Below are 23,472 nucleotides of genomic sequence, written 5' to 3'. Positions count from 1 at the left end.
TTAAGAACTAAAACTTCCATCTCCAAAATACTAGTATCTAAATATTTTTTTACTGTAAATTTTTTACTCATAAAAAGTTTTATCTATAACTGCCATTATCTCCATTTTTTTTTTTTTTTTTTCAAAAATAGATTTGCCCCACTTTCAAAATAAACGGTTCATATATATTTGTGCCAAGTTTGGTAGTTCTAGATCAAACGATATAACTGTTTTGTTGATCTGATGCACCACGTTCATCTTTATTATTAATTGACTTGTCCTCTTTTGCAACCGGTTGACATTCCGAGAATATTGTTTGTATCTAAATTTCAATGGAGGGCTAATTCATAGCTTGATACTTTGGATTCCCTTAAAAATGTATTTTTCTGTTACAACTTGTAACAGACATTTGTCAAGTTAATTTTATTAGCTTTACTTATGTTTTGTTTATTGTGTACAGAAGTTTTCTTAATGCAGTGGAATTCATAAGGTAACGCTATTAAAAAAAATATCTAGATAATTTTTTTCAAATTGCACTTTGTCTTGTGCCATAATGTAATTTCACTCTCTGATTCCTCTTATTGGTTGAGCAGATAATATGCAAAATCTGCCCCCGCTCCCTTTAATTTTCAACTAAGACAATTATGCAGTTCATATTTAGTGAAACAGTGAAAACAGTATTAAAAATATGCAAAAAAAAAAAAAAAAATGTAATTATAAATATTCAGTGAAAAAAAAAACTGATATGAAATCAATATTATAAAAAATATAATTTTTTGAAGTTGAAAATGGTATGAAAATTATTTTTTATGCTATGATGTTTTTCAGAAGCTATTTTGTTAAATCTTCAAAGACGTTCCTCTGAGATAAACATTTCATGCTCTAAAATATATTTGTAACAAATTTGACAGATCTATGTCCAGTGGTCTTACCTAAATAGTACCAAAAGGCACACATTTTTCGTTTATTAAAAATAAAGATAGAAAAACTGTGGGAAGAAAAGAGATTGTTAAAATAAATTGTTGTATTTTTCTTTTCCAAAAAGTGATTTGATTTATACAATTCCTTCCATTAGAATATTGAATAATATTTTTTATTCATTAATTGAAAAATGTATCTGTATTGTAATACAACAAAACTTTTTTAAAATTATTATATATAAATGGTAATAATCTTTTATTTATTTCCAGTTTTGCTTTTCGTTATAATCCAGCTTTGCAACCTCGAGCTCTTATTGTATTTGGTTGTATCAGTAAAACTGTCCGTGATTTAGATGTAAAGCAACTTCTCAGAATCTTAGTTCGAGCTCTAGAATCTTTTCAAGATTTGCAGCTGATAGAGGCAATTATCATGTGTTTAACAAGGTTACATCCATTGTTACGTCCTGTAAGTTTATTTTAAATTAGTTTTTTTTCCTTGGAATTTTATTTCCTCTAATAAACATTTTAAAAATATGCCATCTCATTTTTTTTTTTTTTTTTCATAATATTGCAGTCTTGAATTTCATTAATTATTTACTTTGTTGAATTAAAAAATATTGTTGTTTTAATGAAACAAATAACTATGAAGGTAATTTAATAGCAAATTTGGGGAGAGGGATTTCTTACTTATATTAAATTTTATCATGAAATTTTTATTTATAGATTTATACTATTATTTATCTTCATTAATTTATTTTTAACTTTTTTTAGGAATCTCCAATTCATCGAGCACTTTTCTGGGTAGCTATATCTGTGTTGCAGTTAGATGATATGCAGTTATATGCTGCAGGCTTAGCACTGCTGGAACAAAATCTCCATACTTTGGATTCCCAAGGAATTTTTGAAAATAATGTAAGTTTTACCAGTTAAATTTGTTATAAGGCCATTTGATTCATCCACATGCTGCAAATAATTTCTTCTAAATTATGACCCTTGAAAGCATTTTAAGGCAATCAGTTTTAATCATGCTATTTTAAGAAATTAAAAAAAAAAACATTATTTTAAAATCATTCTTTTTCAAATTTTGATTTTATTGACAGGGGCACAAATTATTTAATATGTTGAATTGTTACACCTATTTTAAATATTTTAACAATCATAAGTTATTTCAGAATTGGCAATAAACTGTTTACTATATTAATACACATTTTTGTGATTTGTTGATCTAAATGTTTTTCATGGCTATTATAACAGTTGTTCTTTAAAATTTTGTACTTTTGTTTTTAGCATTTTATTTATTAATCATTTATTTACCAGCAGTACTTTTATGTAATGCTGATATCTTCATAACATGTCGGTTTTTTCGAACAGTATTTGAAAGAACACAAAAAGAGCAGCTCGGGTAACTAGCAACAGATGTCAGTTAAAAGCAAAAATTAAAAATCGTTAGTTATTAATTAAATTAATATAGATATTTAATTAATTGAAGTTTTTTACTCTTTCCTGGGCTTATTCTACATTAAAACTTAATTAATGGTGTGAAAATAAAACTGAAAAATTAATGAAAAATAATTCGGTAAATGAAAGATATTTCCTTTTTTCTTATAGAAATATGTCTTGTGTTAACATATTATAATTCAATCTTTTGTTGTTGTTTGTGTGTTTGAAAAATGTGTACTAAACTGCTGATGAATTAATTGGGCACTTGGAGATTTGTTCTTTAGTCTTTTAATATTTGAATTTTAAATATGAATGATAACAGTTTTGAATTTAAATATTAATAATAATTGTTTTGTATAATATAGACTTTGGAATACATTATGATGTCCAGCAGAGAACCCTTAGAATGGCATTTTAAGCAACTTGATCATTCTGTAGGACTAAGTTTCAAGTCTAATTTTCACTTTGCCCTTGTTGGACATCTTATAAAAGGTAATATAATTGTATTTATGCATTAAAAATATGAACTGCTGATATAATGCTTAAATTTGAATGGTAAACTTAATCAGGGTGGCCAGCCAATTGTAAAACCGGGAATTGTCAGGGAATCACGGGAGGTACAGAAAAATTAGAGAAATTTATTATAAAACTGGAAAAAAGTTTTCATAAATTGGTAATTTTTATTGAACTTGATAATTCACTGGTACTTTTTTATAAATATAATGAAACTTTGTTGGCAACTAATGAAAATCAAACTTTTACTGATAATCTAAAACAAATTATGGAAGAGAAAGATTAACCACCATATCTAATTTATACATATATGCAATAAATATATAATATTTCTGAGGAAGTTTTTATTTGCTTTTTTTTCTTCAGAATTACAATTTATTGATATAATGATTTGTGAAAATGATTCTGTGCACTATGGGAAAAGGCAGCCTAATTAAAGCCCAGCTCCTGTTACTGTTATGTTTTAAGCTTTAATGGGTGTTATCGTGGCTTATAAATGGATGTATAGTAGTAGAAAATATGGATGATGTTATAGTTACTAAGGCTTTATTTTGTGCAACTGCTCTCAACGAGTTACAACATTCGAATGTACAAGATCATAATTATTATAGGTGGCGCTCTTGCATGCCATGATGTAACATTCCACCTGGCGTTGAAATATGCAAGATTGCAAAACACATTTAATTATAAATTTAGCTTACATTTGCTTAAACAAAATAAGTAAAACTATTCAGATGAAATATTTACAAATGAACATTAAAATTGCAAAATATATACAATTGTATTCTAAACATCATATAAATACAATAAGTAAGTATATAAAACTATCTTTCTTAACTAATTTAATTTTCAAAGTTATCCTTTATTGGTAAGAGATATATTTTTGAAAGAGGACGTGTAAAAATACCTGTGTTAGTTTTTAATTTAACAATTCTTACTTTGCCCTCATTTCCATAAATTATCTCTAAAATTCTAGCCATTGCCCATTTGTAAGGAGGCAAATCATTTTCCTTTATCAATACTAAACATTCGACCTTAATGTTATTTTTTTTAATTGCCACTTATTTCTTTGCTGTAAGTGATTCAAATAGTCAATTTTTCAGCATTTCCAAATTGTTTGAGCATATTTGTTATTATATTGCCAGTGCGACAACCTATTATCAGATATTTTCACAATTTCCGGTTCAGGCATTGAAGTAATTGGGCACCCAATGATAAAGTGTCCAGGGGTTAAAACTTCATATTCATCAATGTTATTGGATTGATTCTGCGGATAGGTAATTGGCTAAAGTCTCATTAGTCTGACATACTAGTTTTTTTAAGCGATTTAATTCTGAAGCTGCACTCTTGAAATTAGATGCATTATCTGACATCAATGTTGCAATGTGGCCTCTACGGGCACAAAGTCTCTTTAAAGAAGCAATGAAAGCTTCAGTCATCAAATCTGTTACCATTTCTAGGTGAATAGCTTTAGTTGACAAACATACAAAAATCGCTACATAAACCATTGAATATATCCCCTTTCTTTGGTTTTTAAATTTTATTTGAAAAGGGCCACAAAAATCTACCCCAGAATTTAAAAATGGAGAACTTGGAATTACTCTCTGTGAAGGTAAATTTCCCATTAACTGTTCTAACACCCTAGGCCTTTGCCTAAAACATCTAATACAATCATGGGCAATTTTCCTTGCAATACCTTTACCATTTAAGGGGCAGTATTGTAATCTAATTTGATGTAACAAATCTTGTGCGCCAATTAGTAGAAATTTTTTATGTACATCTTCAAAAAGTAACTTAGTGAATGTATGCTTACTGCGTAAAATTATTTGATGTTTAGATTCAAATGGCAAGTCAGGATTTTTAAGTCGACCGCCAACTCTAAGTAATCATTTTTCATCTAAGAATGTATCTAAAGATCTTAACTTGCTTGTTTTAGAAATATTTTTACCTTTATTTAGTGCATCTATTTCTGATTTAAATTCACTCAACTGTGCTACACTAGCTAAATATTCAGTACTTCTATGCAGCTCCTCAGTAGTTAAATATTTACTTACCCTATTAGAAAACTCTTTAACTTTAGAGTTAGTAATAAACCTGAAAACAAAGATAACTATTCTAATTAATTTTATGAAATTATTTGTAAGATTAAAGAGTTCATCATAAAAATTTGAATGAAAGTCATTAATGTTCAGAATCACTACACATTTTAGTTCATCAGCAAAGGCAAAATCCTGCATGGATTGATTGTCTACTGGTTCATCAGTAAGTTCATCTGAACCAGAAAACGACATTTTATTCCTTATTTCATCTGCACTGCATTCTTTAGAAATAATGTCAGCAGGATTGTTTTTGCTACTTACATGTTTTCAATGGCAATCTGATGTGAGTGTTTGGATCTCTGCAACCCTATTGCTGATGAATGTTTTTAGCTTATAGAGTTCTGTCTTGAGCCACGCCAAAACAATAGTCCGTCCACAATGAGATCACATCAAAGGGTAATTGCAGAATTAGAACTATCTTTTAAACTAATTTGGATTACAGCAACGCGTCACACAGTTCAAGTCGGGGGATGGTAAGTGACTTTAATAGAGCTATTCTGGATTTGCTGCACACTAGACTAGTTATAAACTGTCCAGATTGGGTGAAACACTTTAAATAGACAACAGCAGCATAAGCACGTTCTGATGCATCAGAAAATCCATGAATCTCAATGCAAACTGTATCGGGAAGTATAATTAACCTTTGAATTCTGAAGTTGTGTACTACCGAAAGTTTTCTGTAGAATTTTTTCCGTTCTGTCATTGCATCAGATGGAAATTTTTCATTCCAGTCCAATTTTATCTTCCAAAGTCCTTGGATAAATATTTTTGCCGTGATAATGAGAGGGCCTGAAAGTCCAAACGGATCGTAAAGACTTGCTATTTCTGACAGCACTTCCTTTTTTGAAAAAGAGTCCTTAGGCTTGATTTTTACCTTATATGTAAAGCAATATTCTTTTGGATCCCAAAACGTACCTAATGTCTTTACAGAACTAACACCTTGTTCTTTCGGAAATGAATAGGACGTGGTAGACAGATTTTGTAGTATATTATTAGAGTTATTAGTGACCCATTTGTGAAACTCAAATCTAGCTCTTGTGAGGAGTTCAGAAATTTGGGTTTGAAGATTTTTGGTGTCTTCTAGTGTTGCATCACCTGACATAATGTCATCCATGTAGAAATCGGAACAAATCACATCTGCAGCCTTAGGAAAGTCCTTTTTTTTCCTCATCTGCTAAAGCCTTTAAGGTCCTGGTAGCCAAAAATGGTGCAGAAACTGTTCCATAGGTTACTGTAGACAGTTTATAAATCTTCACTGGAGCATCAGCACTTGTTTTCCAGAGAATACGCTGCAAGTCTCTTTGGGATCGATAAATATTTGTCTGTACGTTTTTTAAATACCTGCACTAAAAACATATCTGTGCTTTCTGAATCTACTTACTATGGAAAAAAGATCATGCTGAATAATGCCTTCATTTAGTAAAATGGAATTCAGAGAATATCCGCTTGTTGTTATTGCACTAGTATCAAAAACCACTCTTAAGGAAGTTGATGTTTTCTCATGTTTATATATCGTTTGGTGGGGAATATAATAGTTCACATTGCTATCAGCTTCAATTTTAATCTCCTCCATGTGTTCTAAATTCTCATAATCTCGCATAAATTCCGTATATAAGGTTTCCATTGTATTATTTTTGTTTAATTTATTCCAGATACCATTTAGGCGCTTGATTGCATTTTCTTTGGAATTTCCTAACAATGATTCTGCATTTTCTTTATGGGTAACTGAACTATAAATCTTCCCTTTTGATCTCTTTTACAAGTTTTAACCAAATGCTCCTCACAATAAATTTCTTCTTCACTCATTGTTATTTCTTTAGCATTATCCGGTAATGATTCCAATTCAAAAAATTGTTTAACTGCTGAAACTAAATTTGGTTCACTTACGAGATGACAATTGGCTTGCTTAGGTAACCGAGGAAGAAAGCCTGTAACTAAATAACCAAACTTTGTATTCTGTAATATTACATCTCCATTTTGCAGACGAAGTTGCTCAGGTTTTAAAATCTCAAAAAATAGTTCACTTCCTAATAGTATATCAATTTGACCTGGTGTGTGAAAATTGAAATCAGCTAGTTCAATTGAAAAGAGAATATTTAATGCAGATATATTTAATTTCGATACAGGAATCTCATCGGTTATTTTAGGTAGAATAGAACATTTCACCATGTGTAAAAATGAATAATCTCGATTTGTTATTTCAATGTTAGCACCGTGTTTAATAAACTGTGTAATTTCATTTATACCAGTTACACCTTGCTTTATAGATTTTAATTTGATTCCCAATTTTCTAGCTACATTTTCTCGAAGAATACATAAAGTCGAAGCATTGTCTAAGAGCCCTCTTAATTGAACTCTGCGACAATCTGCAGTTTTCATATAAATAAGAAGAGTGTTTAATATAACCGATTTATTCGCTTCTATCAACTGTTTTGTATTTCGCGGATTCAATGTTAAAACAGATAATTTCGATTTGTATGTTTAGTTTCGGTATTGTTTCAGCATCTGTTTGGCTTTCTCTCTCCCGTGTCCTTGAATCTGCAGCGATAGCGTGAATTTCGTGCTCGTCATGTAAGAGCGAATTATGCCTTTTACTGCAACTTGAAATGTTGCAAGAATATTTTGATTTGCATATCCCCGGATGAGGTTTAAGACAGTTAATTCATAATTTGTTATTCCTAACAAAGTTCTTTCTGTCCTCGATACACATATTTTGAAAAGTAACGCATCTAAATAGTGCGTGATAGTTTTTGTATAAAAATATAAGCTTTAACATTGGAATTTTTATTATTAACTATAAGTGTTTTCGCTCTTTTAGATACGCTATAACAAATAAATTTTTAAAATTTGCAAAATCAGCTATTTTTCCAGAAAATTCTGGTAATGGAATTTCCGGAAGTCGGATTTTAGTTACTGCATTATCCTGAAGTGGTTTGAAATACGCGAGGATAGAACCTGGGACCTTGCGGATAGCAGTCCAGTAACTAAACCATTTTACCAAAACGATCGTCCGGGTAGAAGAGTTGTTAACTGGCTTATATGCTATTCTCCACAAACCTTTGAAACAGGGTTTATTTTCAATTCATTTTTAATTGAATCTAATAGTATTTTCAGACCTACCTCTATTTCTTCAATCCGTATATTTATTTGATCAATATCTTCTAGGATGGTTTCTATATCTTCCGATGTTTCAATACCACAGTATTGTTCGGATATCTTGCCAACTGTGCTTGCAATTGTCCATGTTTCCTTAATTTCACTTCTAATTCCATAGCATTAATGTCCTTGGAAGCTGACTTTTCGGCACTAAAAATTTCGATTCTTTTCAGAGTAGTTTTTATCGAGCCTTTCAGTTTATTTATTTTCTTTCCTGGAACCGATTTTTGGTCATCGCTTTTTTCAACTTTTTTATCCATGGTATTTGCTCCGGCTCGACGGACCAATGTTATCGTCGATTATAAATTGATGTATAGTAGTAGAAAATATGTATGACGTTATAGTTATTAAAACTATTTTGTGCAATCGCTCTCAACGGGTTACAGCATTCGAATATACAAGATCATAATTATTATAGGTGGCGTTCTTGCATTGCATGACTTAGCATTGGGTCTCTTTTATTTAAAAATATATATATGGAGCTATCTGCCCCTCTTTTCTTCCTTGGAACATTAAATCAATCATACCAATTGTTACGAGAGTGGAAGTATGAATTTTGCATATTAATATTGAAAACTGGTCGTAAAATACTGACAATATTAGGTCACAATTGATCAATTTTAAAATATTGACTCATTACAAAACAGTTTGTTACTTAAATAAGTATTTTAGAATGATTATTTTTTTCCTCTTCTCCGTGATTGTTTTGTTGAATTATGAAGTATCGTACGATATTGCTATTATTAACCATACTGGAAGGAAACAAATCATTTCATTCTTAAACCCTCTACCAGTGTGCATGTATTTTTGTGCTGCATTTTTCGTGAGAAATTTGACAAACAGTTCTGAAATGCAACTGGTTGGTTAAAAGGCAATCTAAATGGATGTGTATATTCTAATGTTGGTTAATGTATTTGTAATAAAAGGGAAGGGTTTTGCACAATCGAAGCTTATGAAATTCAGTAAGTGAAAGTTATGCGTGTGTTTTTATTCGGAGAATTAAATTTTATTTTACATTGATTTTAGTTAAAAGAATAGAACAGTTTTTCAAATAATGTTAAGAACATATTATTCAATTATTAAAGAGAATAAAATAAAGTGACTTCATTTTGAAGATAGTAGAAACATCCAAAAAATTTCAGGGAAATTTCTTAACAAACCTGGAAAAGTCTTGGCTTTATTATTATTATGAACCTCATTCAAAATAAAATTTATGCAATCAATAATAAGAATAAATCAAATGTTTTTTGTATGACAACAAATTGAATTGTTAGAGCACAAAAAAAAAATCATGGTTCTCTTTTTCTTTCATTGCACATTAAGAAATAAAAATATGGGCCAATTGTCAATATATTTATTAATTAACTGTCCATATAATTGCAATTTTTATCAATTAGCCCTTCACTCATCATATTAATATTGTTAATTTAATCTCTCAACAACTTTGATAAACTACAACTTATTATGACAAAAGAAAATGTTTTAAATTTTACTTCTGTGAAATATTCAGAAGAGCACAAAAAGCATTTTGAAAAGTTAGCTGTGTCTGCAATCTGTTAGCTATGAATTGGTCATTGAAGCTTGGATGCTTTATAAAAGTTTCATTGTGCAGTAAGCCTTGAAAATGAAATATGATTAAAAAAATAATAATAAGCAAGTATTCATGATATATCTAGGGATGATGATGTAACATGTGAGATAAGTAGTAAAGTTTTGTAACTTTTCCTGGAAGTTATGCAGAACAGTAGTGGCTTTTAAAACTATTAACGACAGATTTAGTTGTCTGAGCTTTTTACATAATTAAAAAATGATGTAGAATTGATAGTTGAAGACAGTCTTTAATTCTGACATTTGATTTATATGTTTATATATTAAATTCTTAAAAGATTTTTTAAATTGTAAAGCAATAAAAGTAAATATTTGTGTACTTTATTATCTGTCTGTTTCAAATATACACTCATGCATCTCCTTTTTAAGTTTTGGATAGTACTGGATGTTAGTTTTATATTATTAATTTTGATACAATTGTAAAGTTTCTATAAATCTGATGATAAATTTTGTAATATATTTAGGTTTTCGTCACCCAACACCAACCACAGTTTCCAGAACTACCAGAGTCTTAAATACTTTGCTGGGAATAGTTGCAAAACCACATAAAAGGTAATTTCTTTTATTAAGTATAATGCTAAGAATTAAAGAACACAAGGAATAAAAGTAGTGTTTGACGGTTTTTCAAACCTGTTTTTTTTTTTAAATAAATTTGTCACATTTGAAAACCGGTTTTTAAATTAAGAAAACCAGTTTTCCTCAACACCTGGATATTCTTCTTTTTCAAAAAACAAACAAACATTTTGAATTTTATCGGTTGGCACCGATTAATCTAGCAGCCGAAGGCTTAAGCGACGAGATACCAATTTATTAACAAGAAAAGATATATCTGAATTTCTGTTAAATGAACTAAAAAATTTAAACACTGCAATAAGTTCGAAATTATTATTATAATTATATTACTTTAGGAGAATGAATTCAAGAAAGAAGTAGAATTAGCAACTCTTTTGCTATATTTGCACAATTCTAGTTCCACGAAGAAAAATCTAGTGTACTTTCTTTAGCTTCAAAAACCGAAATTATTGAGTTGTCTGGAAAGATACTGTTTAGAATATTTCTGAATTCTTATGTGGAAACCAATTCTGATGAAGAGCAAATCGAAGAAACTACTCAGAGTATTGCTTTTTTTTAAAAGAAGCCATGGAAAAATCAATTCAAAAGTTTCTTGAGGACCCTGAGGATGAACTTAAAAATCCAAAGACACCGAAAGCTGAATTCTAATTATTTATGTCAACGAATAAAACAACAAAAAAATTTAGATTTGTTATTTGATGCCATGAAAACTATAAAACCAAGCTCAGTAGCTAGTGAACGAGCATTTTCAATTTCAAGCAATATTGTGTCCAAAATAAGAACAAGACTTAGCCACCATTCAGTGGATATTTTAGGTTTTTTTTAAATCCTATTTTCTTTGGAGAAATTAAAATTAGTGAAAATAATATAAATATTATTTGAAATTTTTGTTATTTTGTGTAAGTAATATGTATATATAAATCTTAATTTTTTATATTTTGACTTTGACATTGATTTTGTTTTTGTTATTTTATATAAATTAAATAAAATATTTTCCCCCTTTTTTTAACAAAAATCCGAAAATTGGCTAAAATTGGTTTTTCAAAAAGTTGGGTTTTGTATAAACCCTAAATAAAAAAAATATATATTAGATCATTATTAATAATTGGGAAATATACAGATAATTACTAACTTATGTACAAACGTTATAATATTTTTTTTTATATAATTTCCCCATTTATTTCATATATTTATGATTGAGAAAATGCTGTTTACCATTAAAAATTTTAAACCTTAATATCAATTACAATTATCTGGATTAATTTTTTTTAATCTGGAACTTTTCTTTTCATGATATTTGAAAGAAATAGTTCATTTTATTACTATAAAATATAACTCATTTTATTAATTATGATTACCTTATAATTTTTTTTATTAATTTAGGGACAAATTTCAAGTAACTCCAGAAAGTGTTGCTTATTTAGCTGGTGAGTAATTTTAAAACATTATCTATATGTAGTAATTACATATTTTTCAACATATATTATTTTATATGTTAAAATCTGCAATACTGTATCATTTAGTCATCATTTTTGTTATTGTATTTTATTAAAATATGAAATGTAACTCATACATATACCCATTCCTGCTTCAGAACCAAAATTGAATTTTCTGTTTTTTAAATCCATGTAAGGCTATTTTCTGATTTTTCAGTCAGTATATATTATATTTGTTTTCTTACTTATTTTGATATGTTAAGTTTTTTTTTATCAAATATTAATTTTTATTAAATCTACCTTATCATGCATTTTATTATTATTATTATTGGTGGTGTTGATTTAAGCTAAAATAATTTCATTGTGATCATAATAAAAGTAAATAAATAATTTTTGTATGTGTTTTTTACAGCTTTAGTCTCTGTATCTGAAGAGGTGCGGAGCAGGTGTCATTTGAAACACAGAATTACTCGTGTTGTATCTGAATCTCCCAGTGCCGAAGCTTTTGCTACAGAACTCCATCTCACTGTTTCACCTCAAGTGTCGACATCGCCAAGCAACCCTAGCCCACCTACCCCTTCACCTTCATCTAATTCTGCTCAAACATCTCCCCATGGCCCACCTCCACCACCACCTAGCAATTGTACGCAACAGACATTACCTGTAACACCTGTAAATAGAAGACACAAATCTTGGGACACTCTCGATCAGAATGCTTTGTTTCAAGCAAAACAGAACAAACAGTCTCCTGTTCAACAGGTAATTTTATAAAATTTGCACTTAATAATTTTAGAAATGTTCTAAACTATAAATGCAGTTTTGGAACAGTGCAATCGGAAAATACAATATAGAGTAATTTTTATATTAAAATAAGTGTTAAAAAATCTTTTTATAAATTCTACTTAATTTACAGTATAATTATTAATGTTTTAGTATCTAAATGCAATGGAAATTTTTTAAAGATAAACTAATTGATATTCCTGATAAAATCTGTTTATCATGTCAATTTTTAAAAAAAAATTGTATAGATTTATATAATTTCCCTTCTTTTAACTGTTTACCTAAATTTTACTGTATAAATAAAGTAAATTGATCTTCCAAATATAATTTATTTCTTAATTATTTGCATAAGTGAATTAGGGGATATATGACCAAAGTCAGCCCAAATAAAAATAGGGGCTGGTGCAAAATTATCTTGAGGCCTTGAAACAAATTTCATACAACAAAATAATATAAAGTGAATAAAATTAATACAAGGGTTACAAATAGCTATAACTATTTGAAAAAAAAGAATTTATTGATAAGAATTACACAGAATGCAAAAGAAAGTTCAAAATTTTGTTTGCATATTTCATAAATTTTCTCTATGGCTCCCTTTGATCAAATGGACAATGTTGAAGCAGTATTCCATTTCATGCCATATATTTTAAAGCATATCTTTAATCATCAATGAAGTGCATTAGAAATGCACATTTGGAGTTCTGGAATTGTTTTTGGCAAAGAAAGCATTTATATTGGTCATTCCAAATTGCAGGGATCCTGGTGACCAATAGCAAAATACATTAGCAGCATCTCCAGTTCGATCAATCCATAGAGTTAGAAGAAGTTCATTTAAAAACATGTGAACCTAAATAGTTCAATGTTGGGATGCTCAATATTAATGAAAGATGCAATTTATGAAATCCATATCTGCCTGTGGCATCAGCTTTTGATCAAGCTTGGCAAAGAAACTGTTTGCTGGCACTTTGTTCAATGAAAAATAAAAAAGGACCCTGCAACTTATGTATTGGTATCGCACAATACACATTAACTTTTTTTTACTTCTGTTGTTCAGTTACATTTCAAGTCTTCTCTGTACCCCATATTCAAGTGTTGTTCTAATTAACCTTGCCACTTATGTGGAAGATTGCAACATTTCTAAAAATGAGATGTTCAGCAAATATTTCATCTTCCATAGCTTAATTCATACATTTGGAATGATCTTCTTGTTTCAGTTTGTGCACAAGTTGAATTATGTGTAGTATCATTTTCAGCCTCTTTCTAATATACACTAAATCATTGTTTGTGCCATTTAAAACTCCCTGCTGGCTTCATGTGCCAATTTCCATGAGCTTTGTTCATACCTGAGGTGAATATTTTCAATATTTTTTTGCTAATACACATGACTGTTTGGTACTTTTTGCTTTGCACAAACATCTTTATTGTTCAAACTTGATGCAATTTGCATATGATTTTGGTATTTGTAGGTATTTGACTGTGCCGTTGACAAAATCTTCTTTGCATTGTAATGACAATTGTTCAATTCTAACACAGAGAATGCCATCTGTGCAGGATTTGCTATTTTTATTTTTTATGCTGGTACAATGAACCATATTTCTAACCATTGTGTAGTCTAAACTTGCACATGCTCGAATTTCTGATTTATTGCATTTGCACCACAAATAACGAAATTCTGCGAAATTTTTCTACATTCTGTGTGCATTTTGTCCTTTTATTTTTAACGATTAAAGAGTTATATCCGCTTATAGTCACTAGATTCATTTTGAATGCACCTGCACTTTGTTGCATTTTTACTTTCTTGTATAGCAAGTGTGCCAAAATTGTAACCACCAAAAATTTTTAACTTGAGATTTTGAGAAATCTCCACATTTTAGAGATATAAATATATATATATATATGTAATTTTTAATTTCTGTCTGTGACAAAGATTACTCAAAATTGCGTTTTAACTAACAGATGAAATTTGATATATGGTCTTTACATCAAATGTTTAGACTTTTATCAAATTTTCAACATAATTTATTCAGAAATCTGGCTGTTTAAATGTAAACTAGCAGGATAACTAGAAAAATGGATAAAATTCAGATAGATTTTTTGGATAAAATTCAGTACACAGATTTGATGTCTATATTGTAGACACCTATCAGATTCTATTAAGGAATTGAACACCTGTTGGCAGAGCCTGACTAAGGCTAAGCTGACTTGCCCCAATTAGGCTAAGTCGGACCCTGCCTGTTGGTCTATATTTTCAAAAGCATGTAAAAGTGATAACTCAAAAATGTATCAAATTGGTATTTAATTTTATGATGGCAATTGTAGTTCTCTGTCAAATTTTGGTTCCATTCAGTTGGATGAAAACACATCTAAACCACGAATTCGATTTCCGAATATTTGTTGTTAAATATCAGGGATTAATCACCAGAAGACTTGCTAGGAATATTTTCAATAAAAATGCTGAATTCTCAACAAAAATTTATACTTTGTAACAGTGCCATGCAAGGTGGTCTCTGCTTACCCCATGTCAACAATTTTTTACAGATGGAAGAAGACATTTTTATTAGAGAGTATGAGAGGTAGTTTGGTGGAGACCACTCCTGTTGATTATGTTTATCTTTCATTGATTTGTCTAGTAAAAGTTTAAAGAATACATACAAAGATAAAGAATTAAATTATTTTTATAAATTTAACATTTAATCACAAATTTATTAATAAATTATAATTTTTTAATAAACATATTTAAAAAAATGTATGTGAATTTCTGAAATAAGATTATAACATATTGTTATTGTTTCATGCAAATTCATTGATAATATCTTCATGATTTAGTTTTTGGGTTAACTTTGTTCAGATGTATAAAATCAGTAAGATTGTAAGTTGTCCTTAATTAATTAATACTAGATGTTAAATAACTTTTTATTATTTTCAATCTTGAGAATGATCTTTCTGCAGATGCGGGGGTAATTGATAAGATTGATATAATTTCCAGAACAGAAACTAAATTTAAATACAAATCAAATAAATTATTTTTAAATAGATATTTTATTTGTATTATTGTAAAACTGGAACTCAAAATTGAACAGTAAATTTTGATTTCATTAAGTTCTGCAAAGTTGCATTAAAGTATTTGTGCAACAACTGAGAATACCACAAGAAATTTCATTTTCATAGAAAATTTCAAATCTTTCCTTAAAAGAAATTATGACGATTTTTATTAGACTAAACCATGTAATAGGGGTAGATGTCTGTAAATGTAATGAGGTTAAATGAACCCAGCCTTAGTTTAGTGCATGTGAAATATGTAAAAAAAAAAAAAAAAAAAAAGTAGGATAATATTACAATATATGTCTATTTGGATTTTTAAAAAAGAAATATTAAACAGCAGCGTTTTTCTTTTTCAAAATCAATCAGTAGTAGTCTTGTGTGGTATCACCATTTACATTGTCCTCAGACTGGTCTTGAAAATGATTATCCTTCTTTTGTTAATTAGTAGCACTGTGCTGTAACATATATGCCCTTGAAATAGTAATATAATTTTCATATAGTTAATGGTTATGGTAGTAACATGTATGCCCTTGAAATAGTAATAGTAGTAGAATAATAATAATAATTTGCACTCCCTTTGTATATGTAATTGCAATATTGAGCTTTTGTATTTGTATGAATGGGGTGTAAATGCAATTTTATTCATAATTCAGCCTACTTTTCTATTTACTTGCTTACTTTTAGCTTATCCTTTGGAGGTGCATTTAATTTGGCACTGTTTCTGATTATTTGCTCAAGCATTTCATTCATCTCACTCTTTTTCTCCTACTGCCTATCAGAATTTTTTAAATTATGCTTGTTTTAGGTATTATAATAATTATGTTTTTTCTCTAGCCACAGTCGAAGGATAACAAGGTTTGGCGTAGTTTAGACATAGATGCTCAAAACATGAGACCTCGTTTCAAAACACAACGTAGCAGCTCTATGCCGACACCTAAGGCTCAGAAAAGTGAAGATGGGGGCAGGATGTCTCCAGACTTAGATGACCAAGAGGATGAATCTCTGGCCCACAAAGAAGGAGCATCTCGAGTATCAAATGAAGATAATGTTCTCTTGGACCCAGAGGTCCTGGTTGAATTTCCTACTCAGGCTTTAGTTCTCACTGTATTGGTATGTTTTTTTTTTTCTTTTCTTTTTTTAAAAAAAAGACATTTTTAATTATATCTATATATATGTATAATATAAGAAATTGTTTTGTTTGAAATTCAGTCTCTTTTTAATTTACAAGGGGTGTTCAAATGAAAAGGTACGAAACAACACTGTGGGTACAAATGAAGACTTTATTCAAAGTATACACCATAGGCCTGAGCACAACGATCCCATTGATTAACGAGCAGAAGGATTCACTGTTCCCAGAATTCCTGTGGCTGTGATAAGACCCAGTCCTTCACAGAGTCCTTGAGCTCGACATCCAAGGTCCACTACTTGTTGAATTCCTTGAGCACAGAAGAGCCATTAACTCTGATGTGTATTGTGAGACACTCCGAAGACAACGCAGGTCCATCAAGAACAAAAGACCGGGTCTACTTACGGAGGATGTGGTTCTGTTCCATGATAATGTGCGCCCACACGTCTTCAAGGTCACATATGTGGAACTGGAAAAGTTCAAGTGGGAGCAGCTCAATCATCTGCCCTACAGCCAAGACATGTTGCACTGCAATTTTCATGTGTTTGGTCCCTTGAAAAAAACATCTGAAAGGGAAATGCTTCAACTTCAACTCGGACGGCGAACTCAAGAACACTGTGAAGGACTGGGTCTCGTCACGGCCACAGGAATTCTGGGAACGGTGAATCCTTCAGCTCATTAATCATTGGGATCGTTGTGCTCAGGCCTATGGTGTATACTTTGAATATAGTCTTCATTTATACCCACAGTGTCGTTTCGTACCTTTTCATTCAAACATCCTTTGTATTTATCAGACTTGAAAAATTGAATTGTATGAATAAATCATTTTCATTAATAAGTTATACTATTGAGTAGATATGTTGTAACATTCCTTTAATACTTTACATTTTTACTGTCATTCAAAAATTATCTGCTAAAAGCATTTTAGATGCAAGTTTGAAAATTATATTTATTTTTAGCATATTTGTGTGTGCAATAATTATAATTACCCTTAATGAAAGTTTATTTTATTTCTGATCGATCATCTTTCATAATATATAACACCAAATAGAATATTAAAATAAGTTTTAGCTAACTTTGAGAGCATTTTAACCATAAATAAGAAAACTATGCTCAAATTTAATTTTATCCACTTTATATATTAATTATATATATCCACTAGCCATCTTAATATTCAAGGTTCCTTGCTTAAAATATATTTAAACCTTAAATTGTGACAAACATTTAAGTGGTATTATTTGTTTTGTGAAATATGTATATGAACCTTTTCTTTGGGTAGGGGAATCGAGTTAGTTGCATGACATTGTATATTCATGCAAACTTAAGTCTTGACTACCTCATTAACCAATGTGGCAAGTTCATTTTCTTATTTCTCATATGAGATGTGTAGTTGAATATAGCATCAAAATGATGCTTTTACATGTGAACATCTAACAGCTTTTCAGGTGAACTGAAATATGCTGACAAGAAAATTAAAGTAAAATATGCTTTCAAAAAATTAAAATGTAGGCAGTATATTCATTCAGCATATCAGATGCATTACTTGATATTCATTTAGATGGCTTTATAAATAGATTCCATGGAAATTTAATGAAATAAAAAATTTAAAAATATAAATTCATAATGATATTTATAAAAAATATGAAAAAAAATAGAGAATCTTTATTCTTTAGCTGTCAACATTAAAAGAAAAATGCATGTTTATGCATAAGAAAACTGAACATTGTTTAAATCTCATTATAACAGTAAAAATTATTATCACAAACAATGCATTTTTTTTTAATTTCTAAAGTTATGATGAAAAATTGGATAGCAGCTAAATTGGTATCCTATATTTAAATATATTAAAGCTATATATTAGTGTAAAAGTAATTTTTAACTAACTAAAAATCCGTAAAATATTACAAGATACAATTTATCATCCACCAATTTGTATCAAATTTGATTATTCTGGGAGTAAATCGTCTGCCATGTAGAATCCTAACAGACACAGATGTACATATTGTTTTGTTATTAGTACAGACTTAAGGATACGACTTTATATTTACATAACTCTAGTTTTTTACCAGAAATTTCAATTTACTAAAATACTATTAATGTATAGGATTGTTAATTTTAAAAATTCATTAAAATTTATTAAAAAATATATGATATAAATTCTAATATTAAGGCAATCTTTTATGGGTGTAAAAATATTTTCTTTGAGTGTAACTACTACATCATCTCTCTTATTCTTTTGTTAGCATGCAGAAATTTTATAATTTGCAGTTTATATTGGTCTTAATTACAATCAAGTTGATGAAACTAGTGAAAACAATAATTTTTTAATCTCTACTAATAATAAAAATGAATGGGTGTCGCTGTGCTGAGCAGACTATTTGACTTACAGCTACCAAATTTAACAGATGCATATCTTGGGTGTACACTTTAGAATGTTTTTTTTTTTTCCAAACATTAATTAATTAAAAATGTAGGTGAATTTTGGCACTTTTCTCTGATAATTTCCAAAAAATATTGTTGCTAAAAATGGATTTTTATGTAATCTTAAATTTTAAAGAATTATCTTTTTATTGATAATAATGTATGTGCATATTTTTGCTGAATTTTAGAATTTTTTTTAAATATTTTTTTGCCTGATTTCTAATATATTACATTGCTGCCCTAAAATTTTAAATATTGTTTTCAAATTTTAATTATTGTATTTGATTGTTTGATTTTCTTTCATTGTTGAAGGATTCTGTTTCATATTTGTGTAACGTACAAGGCTACTAAAAGATACAATATCATAAAAGTTGAAAAATAAATAAACAGAATATTTAATTTTCAATAGCATTATGATGTTATGGGATTATTCCCATTAGAAAGATTCATTCACATGATAACTAGAATTTAATTAAGATGATTTAAAGTGACATGATTTTAAAGTTAAACAATTTGACAGAATCATGAATGTGAATATGAATTTGAAAGAATCATATATCTGAGCAATTTATCTGAAATAAAATATAGTCAGTATTCCTGGTAAACTAGTTGGTCACCTGAAGTGACTAGTATTCATTTTATGACATTTGATATTGCATACTTAATTAATATGTTTCTCTGTTAATATTTTAAAATTCATACTTATGTTTAAAAATAATAGTTTTTATATTCTTAAATTTCATTTTTCTGCTCTTCTAAAATTTAGTTCTTATATTTTTACTATTTTAGGTTTTGTATAATTATAGTTTTCTGTTTTCTTCTTCTTCTTTTTAGGCAACATTAGTTAGGAATACTACGGATGAAAATGAAATGCAAATTCTATATGAATACTTAGCTGAAGCCTCTGTGGTGTTTCCCCGTGTCTTTCCAGTGATGTAAGTAACTTAGCTATTAAATTTTGTTTACATGTATTAGCATTGTATGGTTACAGTAAATGTAATTTTTATCCCTCAGTGTACAAATGTGAATGTAATAATTTCTTTTTGTTATAATTTTATGTATCTTTTTTTATTTCAGACATAGTCTTTTGGATTCTAAAATTACTAGTGTGCTATCATTATGCCATGATCAAGTAATACTTTCAGCTGTACAGAGCATCATTCAAAATATGATTTCATGTGAAGATAGCAGTCAACAACAACTACACTACTTACAAAGTATGTTATGTTAAAAATTATTTCTTGTAAATGTAATTTTTTACTTTATAAAGATATATCGGACCATCATTGGCATTCCTAACATTTGAATCTAATAAGATATTTTTTTAAGTGATTCTATAAATTGGCAATCATTTAAGATACTGGCATTATTTTGTTTGATAAAATGTCTGTTGTACGTCCTACATTGATTTCTATGGGTTTTTTCCTTGCTGTGTTGCTTGTCTGTTAACACTAACAATTCTACACACATATCGCTGATCTTGGTCAATGGCATGGAGGCATTTGGCCACTGATTTGTCCATAGTGGAAGGTTATGTCAGAAATTAGGTATTCTCGGTACACTCACGATGCTTAAGGTCTAAGAATGTTAAATTCCATAATGATTTTCAAAATGGAATGTCCCATACATCTAGTTCCAATTACCATTCCGTGTTCAAAGTCCCATTGTGTAGCTATAATCATATCAGAAACCTTTTCACATAAATCACTTGAATGCAAATGAAGGCCATGCCAGTGCATTATTTGTTTATGTGTTTTACACATGATAATACTGCTATCTGTATTTTACATAATGCTATTCCATAACTTTTATCACCGCAATGTGTAACAAATCCTTTTTTTAGTTGATTGGTTGTTTTAAAGAAATGTTCAGTTTTTAAAAGTACTTACATATACATATATATTTCTCTTTTTTATATATAGCTTTTGGATTTGGAGGTCTTTGGCGTTTCGCAGGACCATTTTCAAAGGTAAGTCTCTATTTTGAGTGTGTGCAGGTGAGCGTACACTTTTAATATTTTTAATGTGGAAATTTTCTTAGTGTAAAAGATAAAATATTTCAGAATTTTAAAAAATTGAAAAAGAAATTTTTGAACAAAATATGTATATTTTCATTTTTCTTTTAAATAAATTATTTTAGGTTATGTTAATAAAAAGTTTATTCAAAATTCCTTTTTAAAACAGATGCATTATTCTTTACCCCTGTAACTATCAATTTATAAAAATCATAAGTGACTAATGCGGTATTTTGCTATTTCATCTAAAAACAGGTATCAGGGCAATAATTATAGTCTTGATAATATTATGGGCTTAATTTCAAATAATGCTATATCCAAAGCAAAATTCATGTTGGTAGTTTGTTGTATTTATACAAAAAGCAAATAAGGTAGTTTGCTGTATTTATACAAAAAGCAAATAATTCTTTATTATCAAATTACTAAAACTTTATATCTTTCATTAGAATGAAATTTAATTATTAACATTTTTGATGGTATGAAATTCATTTTTTTCCAAGCAAATACTATACATTATTCAAAAAAAAAAAAAAAACTTTTTCAATATTAACATTTAAGGTTAAACCAATTACTGATAATGCTGCTTGAATATTGTGACAGGGATATACCTATTTTTACAGGAAATCCATTTGTTGAGTATATGGTAAAAAGTCCAACAAGCTTAATAATAATGCTTTATTCTACAGGAAAACACAAAATTTAACAGGTAGAAAAAGATAACTAAAGTGTACACAAAACAAGCACTTGCAGAAATCAACATGCAAGCAGAACATTATTATTAAGCAACCGCAACAGCAGAAACTTAGAGAGTACTTGCTGGTTATCAATATCCCAAATTGAGATTTGATCAACTATTCTTTCTTTCGGAGGGACTGTTCACTTCAGTTTAGAGACTTTGAAATTAACTGGTAAAAAAGCTTCTTGAAGAATATTGTATCTTGATTGCTAATGGAGATATTGCCAAAATTCCAGTATTGTTGAGAATAATTTTTCTTTTCCAAGGCCTGAGGATCATTAACCTAAAATCCATTAACATATATGTATACAAGGAAGCATAGTATTATTCGTAGCATTATGTAATAAAATATGTTTGCCCACTTGTAAGTAATATGATGAAAAATATTATAATTATCTAGAACATTGATACAGTAAAATGCTAGATTTTAATTAATTCAAATATCCTATAAATGCCATACTGTTTGGATTAATTGAGGTTCTCCAATGTTTTGTATTGAAATTAGGATTTGCATTACATTATAAATGTCTTATTGCAGATTTTTTTTTTTTTTTCAAGAAAGCTGTAATAGTATTCAAAAAGATCATTTTATGTTGTTGTGAATTAAATGTAAGCATGTTTTAAGTATATTTCTGTTAAAAATGCAATAACACTAAGTCAAAAATTTATTTTTTTAAATCATAATTTTAAATTATTCTTTGTGTATTGTTGTTGTAACACTGTAAATTATCTTTCAAAAAAGATATTTTTGTATCCTTTGAAGATCAAAGTAAAATTAATTTTCAACGTATATTTAATTTTATTTTTTATTTTTACAGACTACTACTTGCGCTACATCTACATATTGTGTAAGTAAACTTTTTATTCAAGTTTTACAAAGAGATTACATGATTTTCATGAATATTGTTATTATTAATTAAATTGTGAAAGGCAAAAAAAAAAAAAAAGTATAAGATGAGCAAAAGAAACAAAAAAAAAAATTAGAAAATAATATTCTTACTTGCTATTTTTGGTAATAATTTCGTTCGCCTGTATTAATATTTTCTAAAAAATTTTATTTAACTTGGTTTCTTAATAGTTTCTTTGGCAAAATATTTTTAAGCTTCAAATTTTTATAGTCATATAACTTATACTATGACTATTATAGAAGCCTTGCACCATTTTCTTCATTGTCCTATGAATCTCTCTAACTTTCTGTCATCTCCTGTAAAATAATATATAAATAAAAATTGAACTTTAAATTGAAGTAGAAATGATTAAACTTGAATTAAAGCAAAAACTTTTTTGCTTTTTAAAAGTACAAGAAAGCAGAATCATTTGGTATTGATGTCTTATGTGTACTATATTTTTTTTAATTTATGTAATGTCTCATAGAATTATTCAATAAAAATTTCTCAGATTCATCATAAAATTCAATTTTTAGTTTTACTTTCAAAGAGATGTAAATGATATGAATAATAAATTTTTTTCAGAAATGCATTAAGTCTAAATTTTATATTGTCTTTTGGATTATATTCCGGAAATATTCATGTCACTCTGTCTTTTAAATTTAAAAAAAAAAAAAAAAAAAAAAAAAATCTATCTTCTGCTTACAAATTTGATCAAGTTACTAAGTTTTGAATATCACTA

The 23,472-nt window shown here is 28.6% G+C and overlaps 1 protein-coding gene across 3 annotated transcripts in view; it reads left to right on the top strand.

Moving 5' to 3' along the window:
• Positions 1 to 23,472, top strand: part of LOC129971220 (neurofibromin-like) — a 109,179-nt gene that overhangs the window by 78,771 nt on the left and 6,936 nt on the right. For all 3 annotated transcript variants that reach the window (XM_056084805.1, XM_056084806.1, XM_056084804.1), the window contains 11 exons: positions 1,170 to 1,365; positions 1,671 to 1,811; positions 2,705 to 2,831; positions 10,180 to 10,267; positions 11,672 to 11,715; positions 12,137 to 12,483; positions 16,381 to 16,656; positions 19,928 to 20,028; positions 20,171 to 20,310; positions 21,016 to 21,062; positions 22,662 to 22,691. In XM_056084805.1, the coding sequence (XP_055940780.1) occupies positions 1,170 to 1,365; positions 1,671 to 1,811; positions 2,705 to 2,831; positions 10,180 to 10,267; positions 11,672 to 11,715; positions 12,137 to 12,483; positions 16,381 to 16,656; positions 19,928 to 20,028; positions 20,171 to 20,310; positions 21,016 to 21,062; positions 22,662 to 22,691 (1,537 nt within the window). The remainder of the gene's footprint in view (positions 1 to 1,169; positions 1,366 to 1,670; positions 1,812 to 2,704; positions 2,832 to 10,179; positions 10,268 to 11,671; positions 11,716 to 12,136; positions 12,484 to 16,380; positions 16,657 to 19,927; positions 20,029 to 20,170; positions 20,311 to 21,015; positions 21,063 to 22,661; positions 22,692 to 23,472) is intronic.

Source organism: Argiope bruennichi, chromosome 6, assembly GCF_947563725.1.
Source record: "Argiope bruennichi chromosome 6, qqArgBrue1.1, whole genome shotgun sequence".
Classification (NCBI taxonomy): domain Eukaryota; kingdom Metazoa; phylum Arthropoda; class Arachnida; order Araneae; family Araneidae; genus Argiope; species Argiope bruennichi.
The sequence above is the reverse complement of the archived record's forward strand: the minus strand, read 5'-3'. Positions and strand labels throughout refer to the sequence as shown.